The sequence below is a fragment of the Solanum dulcamara genome, chromosome 7 (assembly GCF_947179165.1).
Source record: "Solanum dulcamara chromosome 7, daSolDulc1.2, whole genome shotgun sequence".
NCBI classification, from domain to species: domain Eukaryota; kingdom Viridiplantae; phylum Streptophyta; class Magnoliopsida; order Solanales; family Solanaceae; genus Solanum; species Solanum dulcamara.
The window spans coordinates 15,704,356-15,718,143 of NC_077243.1; the positions used below are offsets into that span (position 1 = coordinate 15,704,356).

General features: G+C 35.5%; 2 protein-coding genes and 1 long non-coding RNA gene across 5 annotated transcripts; 2 read left to right on the top strand and 1 right to left on the bottom strand.

Annotated features, from left to right (window-relative positions):
• Nucleotides 1–555: 555 nt before the first annotated feature.
• Nucleotides 556–5,815, top strand: LOC129893950 (uncharacterized). Of its 3 annotated transcripts, none has more exons than XM_055969403.1 (8): nucleotides 556–861; nucleotides 1,383–2,658; nucleotides 2,742–2,835; nucleotides 2,963–3,120; nucleotides 3,215–3,266; nucleotides 3,814–3,893; nucleotides 3,994–4,087; nucleotides 4,345–5,815. In XM_055969403.1, exons 2-8 carry the CDS (start codon nucleotides 1,477–1,479, stop codon nucleotides 4,878–4,880), a joined length of 2,196 nt encoding a protein of 731 aa, XP_055825378.1. In that variant the 5' UTR covers nucleotides 556–861; nucleotides 1,383–1,476; the 3' UTR covers nucleotides 4,881–5,815. The 3 variants fall into 3 exon arrangements, with proteins under 3 accessions (XP_055825378.1, XP_055825380.1, XP_055825379.1); XM_055969405.1 differs by having other exon boundaries at nucleotides 642–861; nucleotides 4,360–5,815; XM_055969404.1 differs by having other exon boundaries at nucleotides 646–861; nucleotides 2,745–2,835.
• Nucleotides 5,816–6,716: 901 nt separating this feature from the next.
• LOC129893951 (uncharacterized) lies at nucleotides 6,717–9,704 on the bottom strand. The gene is made up of 2 exons (XR_008767598.1): nucleotides 9,298–9,704; nucleotides 6,717–7,027 (listed from the first exon to the last, which is right to left on the bottom strand). It is a non-coding gene; the product is annotated as an uncharacterized LOC129893951 (long non-coding RNA).
• A 1,255-nt stretch (nucleotides 9,705–10,959) lies between these two features.
• Nucleotides 10,960–13,777, top strand: LOC129896065 (thylakoid lumenal 17.4 kDa protein, chloroplastic). The gene is made up of 4 exons (XM_055971882.1): nucleotides 10,960–11,162; nucleotides 11,261–11,373; nucleotides 12,291–12,537; nucleotides 13,344–13,777. The coding sequence occupies exons 1-4, from the start codon at nucleotides 11,060–11,062 to the stop codon at nucleotides 13,565–13,567; spliced, it is 687 nt and encodes a 228-aa protein (XP_055827857.1). The 5' UTR covers nucleotides 10,960–11,059; the 3' UTR covers nucleotides 13,568–13,777.
• Nucleotides 13,778–13,788: the final 11 nt, after the last annotated feature.

A 13,788-nucleotide genomic window follows, 5' to 3' on the forward strand; every position in this document is an offset into this window, starting at 1 on the left:
TCGACTAATTCAAACTCACGTAAGATTTGTTAATGAAAAACATTCTCTCTTTCAGATTTTTTTCCATAATTAAGTTTGATTATCTATGAATAAACTCTATTTATTCCATAATTGAATTTGGCTAATTAATCTATAAGTCTTCAATATTCACGTTGCTCCATTTAATAATCCATATCACTTAATACGTTATTTAATAAAAAAATAGAAAACAGAGGAAAAAAGTAAAAAAAGTAAAAAAAAAACTGATAAAAGATACAATAAAAAGAGGAGGGGGACTCTCTGTAAATGAGACAGTTGTGGGCAAAAATAGGGTGGCGCACAATAGATTAAAGTACCAAAGAGACCACATAGGAATAGGACTAGACTCTGTTTTTTCTCCGTTTTATATTACTTGATTCTTATTAATGTGACATATTTTTTAAAAAAATTTAATTTTATATATATACTAGTACTAAACTAACGTTATTAATAATTATTTTTGTAAAAGGATTAAGTAAAATGAAATGAAAATGCTTACTACTACTCTCAAAATCTCGTTTCTCGGGCCATCTATAACACGAATATCAAGAATATTTTTTTTCCTTTTTTCTTTTTTCCACCAAAAATATTCTTTATTTTTTGCCAAAAAATATTTCCTAATTTTAGATCTTTCTTCTTCTTCCATTTATTACACCCTTCTATTCTCAGTTTTTTTTAATTTTTATTTTATTTTAATGGTCAGTCCTTTCTTTCTTCTTTGTTCAGAGAGGGAAGAGAGGGAGGAGGAGGAAGAGGAGTGTGTTGTGTTGTGTTGTCTCTCTGTCTCTGATACACTTACTTTTTTCCCATCCATTCAATTTCATTGAAACAAGCAGGACCCATGTGAGAAAATCTTCTTGGCCCTTCATTTTTCATATTTTCTTGATTTTTTCCTTTGTGATTTAGTAATTTTTTCATGTTAATGATTGCAAAGATTTGATTTTTTTTGTTTTTCTTCTTGTTGGGTATTTTGAATAATCCTTTAAATGTTATAAAGAGTCGAAATTGCTGTCTGGTTTTCAATTTTAGGTTCGAAATTGTTTATTTATTTCGTTTTTGAAAGTTAGGGTTCATATTTCTATGCAGAAGGATAGAGAGGGGAGGGGTGGGGGTAGTACCCTTTATTTAAATTGAAGAATGTTATGTGGGGGAGACCAGGTTCAATGGGAGTGGATTGGGATCCATGCTGGATCTATTGTTTTTTTTGGTTATTGTTGTAATGTTAAGAGGGGGATAGTACAATTGTTTTTCTTGTCACTAGAATAATGGAGTTTTCTAATTTTTTAATCAGTTTGAGTCATCTTGGTAGTCGTGCTTTTGTTGTTTGTTTACTAAATGCAATTTCCTTTCATTTGTTTATTTAGGTTTTTATGAACGATGGATTATTTAACACATTTCCTAGGGCTCAAAAAGATGATTTCTTGATGTGGGGTTTCATGGGGTGAACTCAAGGTATCAATGGGTAGCTTCAGTGATGATGAAGGGGAATGTCGATTTTTCGATGCCCCGGATAGTATTTCACAGGTCTCTGATTTGGGTTCTAACTGTACCCCAATTCCTGAATCTGGCTCTGGGATTGACAATGGTGTTAGCTATGATGAGTGGATTAAAACCCCCAGAAGTGTTGTTGAGCGGCGTAGGCAATTCCGTTGTTGGATGGGTTTAAGTTTGGATGGAATGTCTGGAGAAGATCCAGTAGATATAGGTGGAAGCTCCAGTTTATCTACTTGGGAGATTGAAAGAATTATGGAGAGTAGTGGAGCCGTATTACGAACCTCAATTCATAAGGACAATTTTACTTCTTACCGGTCTTCTATGCCTGGTTTGTGTGGGGATGCTTTGGATTCATCTAAACAGTTGGGTTCAAATCAGAATTTCCCATGTAGAAGTGGCAATGCTGATAGTGGAATTGGGTGCAATGTACATGTTCAGGCAGAGAATGGCCAGCAAAGCAACAACAGAGATGTCAGATTGGAACGACTGCTAATGTCTCGTGAGCCTGAGAACTCTTCATGTATGTCCCCTGTGATTGGGGAACTTGGACATGAAGAACTGGATAAAAATGGAGACACTCCGAAGAAACTAAATGGAGTTAAGAGTCGATTATTAAGTAGGCTACGGTCGTTTTCGTGCATAGCAAATGCCGAAGGGAGATGTCTTGATTTGAAGGACAACAGCTCCAATCCTGTTGAGAGGTCTAGAGTTCAGAGGGTTAAAGTTCACCATTGTAAGAAGCGGTTAAAGGACCTCTCTGCTCTTTTCATGGGGCAGGATATCCAGGCTCATGAGGGTTCAATTTTAACTATGAAATTCAGTTCTGATGGGCAGTACCTAGCTAGTGCTGGTGAAGATAAGGTTGTGCGTGTGTGGCAAGTGGTTGAAGATGAGAGATCCAATGAATTTGATATTCCAGAGTTGGATCCTTCATGTATGTATTTCACGGTGAATCATCTTTCTCAACTGGCTCCTCTGGTGACAGATAAAGAGAAAAGTAGTAGTAAGTTGAGGGGCCTTAAGAAAACAAGAGACTCTGCCTGTGTCGTTTTCCCCCCAAAGGTCTTTCGAATTCTGGAAAAACCACTGCATGTGTTCCAAGGCCATACTGGGGAGATATTGGATCTCTCGTGGTCAAAAAATAATGTAAGCTTATTAGATTGTCTTTTATCAATAATTTTCTGAAAATTTCTGAAAGTAATCGCCTTTCTTGTTATGTATTGTTTCAGCAGTGTTTGCTCTCATCCTCAACTGACAAAACTGTTCGACTGTGGCAAATTGGACATGATCTGTGCCTCAGAGTTTTTTCACATAGTAATTATGGTATGTACAGACCTTTATTAAACTCCACTCTAGCATACTTTTGTGATTTGGTATGTGTTAATTGTGATTAACATTTTATTACATGTTTGTAGTGATTGAGTTTCATGCTCTCACTTTGATTTTGCAGTGACTTGCATACAGTTTAACCCTGTGAACGATGAATACTTCATCAGTGGATCAATAGACGGGAAAGTTCGAATTTGGGCTGTTAACAGCTGTCAAGTATTGGATTGGACGGACATCAGAGACATAGTCACCGCTGTTTCCTATCGTCCTGATGGAAAGGTTTGCTTAATTTTCATCCTTTGAATTATGGTATACCTCTGTACAGATTCAGAATCTTGATCAACTTATTGAACTTATTATCTGGTTCATATAGGGTGGGATTATTGGCTCTATGGCAGGCAGTTGCCGCTTTTTCAGTTTGGAAGGTAATGTTCACTTTTTGCTGGCGGTATTGTTAATTAGTTGCTGTCGTTGGTATCTCCCAGAGTCAGATTTTTAATTTACGGCATTGCAACACTATATTTCAAATTGTTACTCGTTGTTTAAATGGAATGTGGCTGTTGATTGACCTTCAGATTTAGTAGATCCTGACATTTTGCTAGCTTATTTGGTAGTGCTCATTATCGGTCTCTTTTTACTGTGTGATGATAGTGGTGTTCTGCTTTTCTTGTTCTCTTGATTTTCTGGATAATGTTCCATATCTTTGATTGGTTGATCTTACTTAAGCCTTCTTTTATTAGTAATTCTTTATAAATCATAAAAGAAGAAGCATTTTTCATGAAAGCACAATTACCTGATGTTACTACTATTTGTAGCTATCATGATTGTTATTTCTAGAGTGTCAAATGTGTTTGCGAGATTACTAGGAACGTTTGGGAATATTGTGACTCAGTATTTTAGTCCACACTTTTTCAGCAAAAATGTACAATATTTTAATTAAGTTGGAGTTGAGATAAAGTTGTATTGTGACAGGTCATGAGATCCAATTAGAGGAGCAGATGTGCTTGGCCAGTAAAAAGAAGTCAATTTGCAAAAGGATTACTGGCTTTCAGGTAATATTACTTCACCAAACTACAATTTGTGGTTCTGGTCATATTAATTTACTGATGTACCTTATGATGATGATGTGTATATATTGCTTCTTGAATGCAGTTTTTTCCACAAGATCCATCTAAAGTTATGGTTACTTGCGCTGACTCTCACGTCAGAATCCTAGATGGTATCAATGTGATCGGCAAGTACAAAGGTTTGTTCCCTTTCCTATTTCTGATAATATTCTATTTGATGTCTGTTTGCCGTCTTTTGAGTGCCTTAGGCTTGCTTTAATGAATAAAGGCAAAGTGAAACCGCTGCAAAGTGATATTGTGATTTTGTATGATAGTGGGATGTATAGTAGCCGCATTCCTTTTTTCACTCGTTGCGACACCACTGTAATTTCTTGGTTCAATTTCTTGCAGCTCCCTATCCTCTCCTGTTTTTGATTTACTAAAGCTCTGTCTCTAGGTCCGCGAAATGCAGGAAACCATCTCTCTGCCACTTTCACCTTAGATGGGAAGCATATTATCTCAGCGTCTGAAGATTCTAATGTCTATGTATGGAACTGCGACGTTCCCAAAGATTATGTATCGCAACCTAAAGTGGTGAGGTCATCTGAGTTCTTCTCCAGTGATTCCTCTATTGCAATACCTTGGTCTGGCTTGAAAACTGTAAATCCAGATAATGGACGGCATTCTGGAGGAGGACTAAGCCAAACGTCAAATGACATATTACCCTTCATTTCTTCTCCTTATCTTTCCTTGGGCAACGAGCTGTTCCTTGAGGCAATTCCAAAAGGATCAGCAACCTGGCCTGAAGAGAAGCTTCCTGTGTCAAGTCCTCGGTCAGTGTCTTCTGGGATGTGCAGATCTGAATACAAGTTTCTGAAAAGTTCTTGCCAGAGTTCATCCAATTCTCATGCCTGGGGATTAGTTATTGTTACTGCTGGCTACGATGGTCGAATAAGATCATTTCATAATTATGGGTTGCCTTTGCCACTTTGAGTAGTAGGTACTATACAGGGTTTTCTGGAACTGGAAGTTATCTCCTCTTTCGGAGCCCCATGTGGGATAATTTATGTTTTGGGCTGCCCTGCTTGAGAACATCCTCTTTTCATCCGGGCTTCAATTGAAGAATTCAACAGTTCATGTTTGCAAGTGAAGTTTTACTGGCCCCTCTAGGTATTTTACATGTCCAGAGTAGGTGGTTATGTGCCGAGCTCTTGCCACTAATTGGTAAATATCTTCTGGTTTATCTATCTCGGCTTTGTTCTGGAGAAATCCTATAATTCTAACTTATTGGAGATGGATATCTGCTGCCAATGATGGGATATATACTTGCACAAGTAGAGATCCTTTTATATAAATGTATCCTGTTTTACTGCGGGATCATTTCTGTTCTACTGGGAAAAAGCTGTTGGTAGCTCGTCAGAATGATTGAACTATTTTATCTGCCATTTGGTTCAACGAAGACGGGATTGGCCACATGACACTAGAGAAAAGGCTAGGTGGGAAGCTCTTGGTGCACTGGTTTTCTAGCTGCGGAATTGTACATGAATCTGAGTTTACTACAAATGTGATAATATTTCCAGGCAAGTGCTCTCTCTAGCAAGTGCTTTTTCTGGTAAAAGTGGGAGTTAAGAGGGGTATGCCGGTGACCCAGGATTACACTAACGTATAGATGTCCATTCCATTTTATAGCTTTATATGATAGATTTAGTAGTTTCAATCTTTGAAAAAGAAAAAAAGAAGTTAGATTTAGTAGTGTCATAGTGTTGATGATGAATCAACCCGTATGAAATTTGACTCATCATGTCAATTGTTAGTTCTGTACAGTAGTTGTAGTTAGTGTATATGCATTGAGTTATAAGGGCTCTCCTACAAAGTAAAAATTACATCAACTGAACCTTGTGTTGAGGTTCATCAATTTTTGTATCCAATCTTGTCGTTTTTGTTCTTGAAATTTAAATTTGTTAAAAGTATTTTCTTGAATATGTAACTGGCTCAAGAGTGTTATAGAATTAATAATTGAGATCCTTACCAACTTGACTGTATCATGAAACTAATAATTGAGATTAACAGTCATCCAAACTAGTGTATATTCCAAAAAGTCTCTAATTTGCAAGGATTTCGTCCATGAATTCTAATCGACAACAGTATCTTATTAATTTGATTATTAGTTAAATTGAGAGCTATCAAGGACTGCTCAATAACAAATATCTTATTGATTTGGTTATAACCAGTTGAATCTCTCTGTTGTCGATAAACAGACAAAGTCCTTGATAGCTCTCAGTTGATTTGGTTACACTCACGAAAGCAAGCAGAAGAAAATAACATACGAGTTGATAAACAGACCAAGTCTTTGATGACTGAAAGTTCTAAACTGCGATCTTTCTTGTTCATCATATGCCTGCCGTTTTCTTCCAGTATCTGATTTACCTATCAGATATTTTTTTAACCTTATTTTCTTCTGCTTGCTTTCGTGAGTGTAAATTCTCTCACATTTTGTCCATGATCACACATCGAACAGTCTTTTCTTGCTCCTGACTATCAAAAGCGTTCCCAAACACTTACAGGTCTTTGCTTTACCTGTCCCATTCTTTGCTATGAAACAGGCAAAAAATGGATGAATAGCAAAGCTAAAAAACATATAACTTTTAAACTATTTCATATTTATTTCGCTACTTGTTGATTTTTTATATTATTAGTAAAGATAATTGCTTAAGCAAATAGACGTTAAAGTAGCCTCACAGCCCCACAGGTCCTCTACTTTTTTCTTTCAATATAAGCAAACACGAGTCTGGTACCAAGAAGGTATGACATAGAAGATGCACAAACACGAATCACAATCTGTGGATGTTTTGAAATTTTAAGTAGCCCAAATGCGATGCATGCCAATTCTCTGTCACCGTAACTTCCAATATGATGAGGTGAAGGAAAAGGAAAATGCATACCAGTGCTTTTAATGTTTGACCTTGTAACAAAACACTCTCAATAGACCACACACTTTTATACAACCCTATCAAAGGTCTACTAAAATGTTACAGCTTATACCAGAGTAAATCCACTCTGTTGGCGGAGAAGAAAAATGAAAAGTCCACTCTGATGGAGCCAAAGGACTACTACGACAAATTTGCTGTATGATCCCAGTTCTGAGAAAAAAGAAAAAAGAAAGATAAAGCAGCATCATAAGTTGCCTAGGTGAAATAAGGCTGCAAAAGTATGGTGGACATGAGCCAAGAAGCAAATCATGGATCCCAATCAAACTTTAGTTCAAGCAGCAAGACAAATTATCAAAAAGAATAAAAGACAAAGGGAAATGCATCGCTTAAGGAGGCATCATTATCTGAAGATATTATCAACTATATATAATTATATTCCATTGCCAAAGATGTCTAAAACAGTGCAAAAATTTAGCATCAAGAATGTTCAGTCTCCGACTCATATTAACCAAGCCTTTTATTCAGGTAAGCTCTTCTAGAGCCAAAACAGTAGTACAGTTGATCAATAGAATTGTGATTTGACCAAGATAACATTGGTTTGGGATATACAGAGCTCTCCAAAGTCTTTTATATGAGCAGCACTACACAATCCTGATTTCAGTACGATCTTTACTCTTTATATATTCCAACAGGAAGAGTTCTATGCATTGTAGTACTTTATAATTGACCAAATCCTATACAGAACAGGCATAATCTAACCAAGTACAACTACAGAATTGAGACAGATCCACTCAGACTATTCTTGTGGGAGTAAATACAATTACAGTCAATCAAAGTTTCTCCACAGGGTCATAACACAAAGGCAACTATAATCATTCTAATCAAGAGCAGTTGTGGCCATGATGCAGCACAATTTTTGTGGTGATTGAAATAACAAAGATGTTTTTCACCAAAAACAGATTCACAAATCATCTCATATCTAAACTAAGGAATTATATAGATCGCAACAAACCATGTGTAGTAACAACATTTATGATCTACTAAACGAACTGCAAACTCCACAATGTCAAAGCCTTCATTTCATTTAACAACTCTGACATCTAACTAAAAAGCAATAAAGAACGACACAACATTGATGAAACAATATCAAGACATTGCTAAAGCTAGGTGTAGGGGCTATTGAGTTCACTTCCATCCATGAAGTTACAATTTTAAGAGGATAAACCATCAAATAAACCTCCTTTAATCTTTTTTTCCACTTCCAAGTAATTTTTGGACACAAGAAGACCTATCATTCCTGAAGAGTCGCTCAACTTGATGAGCACTTTAATTGTCTTCAGTCTCCTACACTATATAAACCCAAAATATCATCCATTTGACAGAATGAACAAACTTGCATAGCAAACATAAAACTGTTGTTAGCCTAAACTTGCAGATGAAAGAGGAGCTTCTACGTGAACACTTCTAACAGTGGTTTCTCCTCAAACAGTCAAGAAACTAGCACTGGTTGTTCCAACAACAACTCTTACTGTAAAAGAACTCTATCCTTCCGTAGAGGATGGGCCTTCAAGGGTACAAACTACAAAGTGTAAAGAAAGATAGGATGTTGCTTAGTCATTGTTGATGCATCCGAGTCCGAGCAACTTAAGCTAGCTCCTTGTATATGTCCTTTTCCTCCATTGTATATTTCCAAATTTCTAAGTTGGCATCTAACAGAAATCATTGTTAGTTCCAAATTTCTCTGTTGTTTTTGGTATCTAACAGAAATCATTGTATATATATGTCCCAAATTTTTCCGTTGTTTTTGGACAAAGTAACAAAAATTGATTGACCAAATCCGGCACGGATCCCACACCACACCCACACCCATGTCGTGTCAACACATGTGTGACACCAAAAGTGAAAAGGCTGGGCAACTTAGGAGCTAGTTGTTAAAGTATTAAATATGCTTCTATATACACATATTCTTCTGGTTATGCCTTTCCCTCTTTATTTCCTATATTCCTATACACAATTGGAGATGGAGTACTTGGGATCAGCAGAAATTCTAGACACAAACATGCAATAAACAACCCATATAACAAGTTAACTTACCTAAACTAACATAAACTTAAAAAAAAAAAACGGAACTACACTCAATAATGTTAAATTCTTAGTAACATTGCATGTACATATTCATATATTGACACTTACACAGACACACTGAGTTGTTTCAGGAATAGAAAGGCCAGCGACTGATTCTCAATACAAAGATAAAACAGTGCTTACACAATTAACATCTTACTCTTTTATAGTAGTTCAAGCTAATTCAAGTAAAATACATTACATCGGAACGCAAATCAGCTCAAAACAATCACTACATAACAGTTTTGATTTTCATAGTTGTTTCCTTCCTATCCTCAACAGATGTTATAACACTAGCATACGAACACTCAAACTACACAATAGAAAACAGTCAACATAAAAAAAAAAGAGTTTACCGAATCAAACGGGGAGGTTATCAGCGGAGGTAGGATTGATGGTGGCAGCGCAAGAGTCAAGGTGAGAAGGGACGGTGGAGACCATGAGAGGGTGATCTTTAGCTTCTTCCTCGTCTTCGTCGTCGGATTCGGAAGTGTTGAGATTCACACACGAGCATCGTTCCAAGGATGAGAAAAACGCCGATGCAACGCTAGTGCCGAACCACCTCGCCAAGCCGTCGAGCTTCTCGTAAGACATGATTGATAGGATTCTGAACTGTTCGTCAAGGATTTGATGGATCAAAGAGAAAAACCCTAGTCCAGCAAACAGAGGGATTTTTGGGTGAAAAGGGACAAAATGGTCTATGAGGACAGGTGGTGGCTTCTTCTCGATTTATATCGCCATTACTTTAGGAAAATACCTTTTCAAATTGTTTTCCCGGTATTTAGTTATAATAAAAAAAAATAACTATAGCCTATAGGGTTGTTTGATACGGTGCATTAGAAGGAATAATGAATTGTATTAATTTTGTGTATTAATAGTATTTTATTTGATATATTTTGGCAATCTATATATAAACTTTATTGTGTATTAGTAATATATTATTAATACAGAAAAATTCATGATATTAGTAATGCAAGGAGATTTAATGCATGAATTAACATGGTTGAAGACTTAATTGTCTATCAATTTTTTATTTTACATCTTTTCCACCATATTTGTGGAGGATATTTTGTAAATAAATATTTTTAAAAAAATTATGCAATGCATGCTATTTTTAGTACATCAAATCAAATAACGTAAACATTATTAATACACTCTATTTAGCATTATTTGTGTACACCCTATCAAACGATTAATATTATATAGACAATTTTTATTTTATTTTAAATGTTATCAAATCAAATAAAACTTCCATGAAATCGATAACAATATATCTTTTGTGTTGGTTAGAACCAAAAAAAAGGTCAAAACTAAAATTTGAAATAATTAAGAAAAAATTGTCCTCCATCACTCATTTAACTGCTTAGAGGTGGTTTGGTAGTTGAGTTATTTCAGTATTAAATTATTTATAAATAATATTATATTTGTTAATTGATTAAAAGATAAATTATTTATTTATAATATTTATATAGTATTTGATTTATAACATACAAATTTGTATAAGTAATACATGCATGTTCAATTCATTCAAGCCAAAATAAGATTTATAAGGCTTATTTATTTTTTTAAATTTGTATCAAACTAAGAGCCCGTTTGGATTGGCTTTAAGTTGGTTTTGAGCTTTTGGATGTGTTTGCCTAATGCTAATTTTAAGCCAAAAAGTTCTTAAAGTCAGTCAAAAATAAAAAGTTATGATTCCTAACTTTTTTTTTCCTAAGTGCTTAAAGTCATTTTCTTTGACCATGGAAATTACTTTTATATCCCTTATATTTTAACTAAATTCTCAAACTATCCTTTTTATTCTTTTAACCCTAAAATTCACATAATTTTCCTCATTTAAGCACTTTTATCCAAACACTCAACTGCTTATTTATAAAAATAACTTTCAGCACTTTAAAGTTCTAAAAACACTTCGTATATAAAAGTTATTTTTTTTAAGTCCATCCAAACGGGCACGATCAAATTAAAAGCGGAGGAGTATTTTATAAGCAAGAAACGGGAAAATAAGAGAGTCTAGATGCCACGTCGGATGGAGATGTATGTACAGTTCTGGGGTTATGAATGGATAAGTCCATGAGAAGAAGGGAGGTGCTGGGCTGGCATTAATACTCACGAAAAATGGCGTCGTCCATATCGATTCCTCTGCCGTATAAATCTCACTCTCTCCGTCGTTCCCCAATTTATAGCCCTTCGCAACTTCACTCATCCATCAAATGTTCAGGTACGATTCTACCCATTTTAATTTTTCTTATACTGAAATTCTCATACTGTTCAAGCTGAAATCGCATCTGAATATCGTTTATCTTCTATGGGAGGCAGCTTCCAACACTGAGGAAAGCTCAATTCAGTTTAAGCAACTTAGAAATGCTGCTTGTGGATTCCTTGCTGTTTGGGCACTTTCTTCTGTTTCTCCCGTTATTGCTGCTGGTCAGGTTGAAGTTACTCTATTGCTATTCGATTTCACATATTTCCATCAATATGTTCTAGTTTTGTTTACATATAGGTCACGGGTTCGAGATTGAATTGTGTTGTTAATTACATCTCATCTTAAACTTCATCTAAAATCCGTTTAATTCTTTAGTTTAAAATGTGCGGATAGTTCTTTTCGTAGCTAAGTTACCTACAAATATTTTGTTGATCGATGCGCCTAAGAATTAAACCAAGACCTCTGATACCAAGTTAAATTGTGTGAGCCAATTCACGTAAAAGGTTATCGCCATTTAAGTTTTAGTTTGGCAAATAAGTAGCCTAATCCAGGTAGCATTAAGAAATTTCAAATATAATTTTTCGATCCACATGATGATTAACTCCTTACATGTACATTTAGATCTTACCATTCTTATGACTGGTCAGGTATTAGAATCTAAGACTTTTATTAACTATATTGTTCATGTGAAAGTACGTAAATCTAGAGGTTTGAGCTGGACGGGATTTGGGATATTTGATGTTTTACGAAAGTACAAGTGTCTTATAAAAGGGAAAAGGGTCAAATTTGTCCATTTTTTGTTCCAAATTGAGCAACTTTGCCATCCTTTAGACTTTTGGTCTAATATTGCCTCCGTCAATATGAAAAAAGTTTCGTACCCTTGACCCCTAATGGAGCTCCAAATTGAGGGTAATTTTAAAGCATTGTCGAAAATTGAGCGGTAAGAAATGACCATTTGGTAATTGCAAGGAATGAATGGACAAAAGGGTAACAGAACATTGAGAAACTTCGAATACTACAATGGCAATGTTGAACTTTTTCCCCTGATAAAAATAAAGAAAGAATTAATCTATCAGGACTGGACATAGGTCCATACATGTATGCAAGATTATCATTTATTTACATTTTGGGTTGATTTTGCAGAGATTGCCTCCATTATCAACAGATCCAAATAGGTGTGAACGTGCCTTTGTTGGCAACACAATAGGTCAAGCCAATGGTGTTTATGATAAACCACTTGATCTGCGCTTTTGTGATTACACAAATGAGAAAACTAACCTCAAGGGGAAGTCACTTGCAGCAGCACTCATGTCTGATGCAAAATTTGATGGTGCAGACATGTCTGAAGTGATCATGTCTAAGGCTTATGCTGTTGGAGCTAGTTTTAAGGGTAAGTTCAAATTTCACTTTTGTAGAAAAAATATTCTGTCCTTGTGTTTTTAAGGCGACTGAAAAAGCAAAAGGCTAAAACTAAAAAGAAATGCAAGAAATAAAGGAAATATCGAGTGCGGCTGATTGAATTATTATAAGATATATATGTCCAAACATTCCTGTACATGGTAATGGTAACTTAGTATTTCATGATATTTATATTGAGGCCCAACCTGCTTATATGACATATGTCCTTCAATTTGTAATTTGCCTCTAATGTTAAGGCCGGTTGGGACAGTAGGAATTATGTGGTAATTTGCAAATTGATTGAGTACTTTTCAACTACTCAGTGTTTGAGAAAAATGAAATGGAAAATGAGATTGAACACCTGTGATCTTATTATTGCCTCGCCAACTGACTAATAAGAATAACTCTTTTCTCGTCAAAACTACTTGCATATCGGATGGATGTTGTTTTCTGAATTTAAGTTAAGCTCAAGCATCTTTATAGGAGACCCATGTTTTGGTAGAGATTAAGTACGGCTTCTTTTTTTTCCAGCTTTCTTATTCTGCTCTTTGCTGAAACAAAACCAATTGATGCTGAAGTGTTTGTTGGAGTATATATGTTTTAGCAAATCATGGTAGTATTTCCCTTCAAGGCTTTCTCTTATTTTTGACAGTAGCCATGGGTAAATTTGGCAACCACTACTATTATGTCTCGTTGGGGAGGGCTAAAGAATAGCTTAAGCTTTCTATATGTGTATTCCTTGTTTTGAATGGTTTCCTTTTCTTCAAAGTTGGAAATCTGACTCTTCAGTATATACAGGGACAGACTTTTCGAATGCTGTTCTCGATCGGGTGAACTTTGGGAAAGCCAACCTCCAGGGAGCTTCATTTAAGAACACTGTGCTATCTGGATCTACCTTTAATGATGCACAACTTGATGGTGCAGATTTTGAGGACACAATCATTGGCTACATTGATCTACAGAAGATATGCACGAATAAAACTATTAACGAAGAAGGGAGAGTAAACTTGGGATGTCGATAACCTTATGCTATTGTCCAGTTTTCTCGTACTTGATTCATCTTCCATTCTCCGTGGAATAATTGAATGTAAGCTGCTACTAGTATATTTGTCAATTTGGTATAACAAAGTGAGCGAGTGAGTTATCCTAGTAATGGCAACTAAGATTGAACTCTCCTTGTAACTTACATCGTTTATACCTGATAGTCTAATTAAGCATCAACTTTCAACTGATGGACTTATGT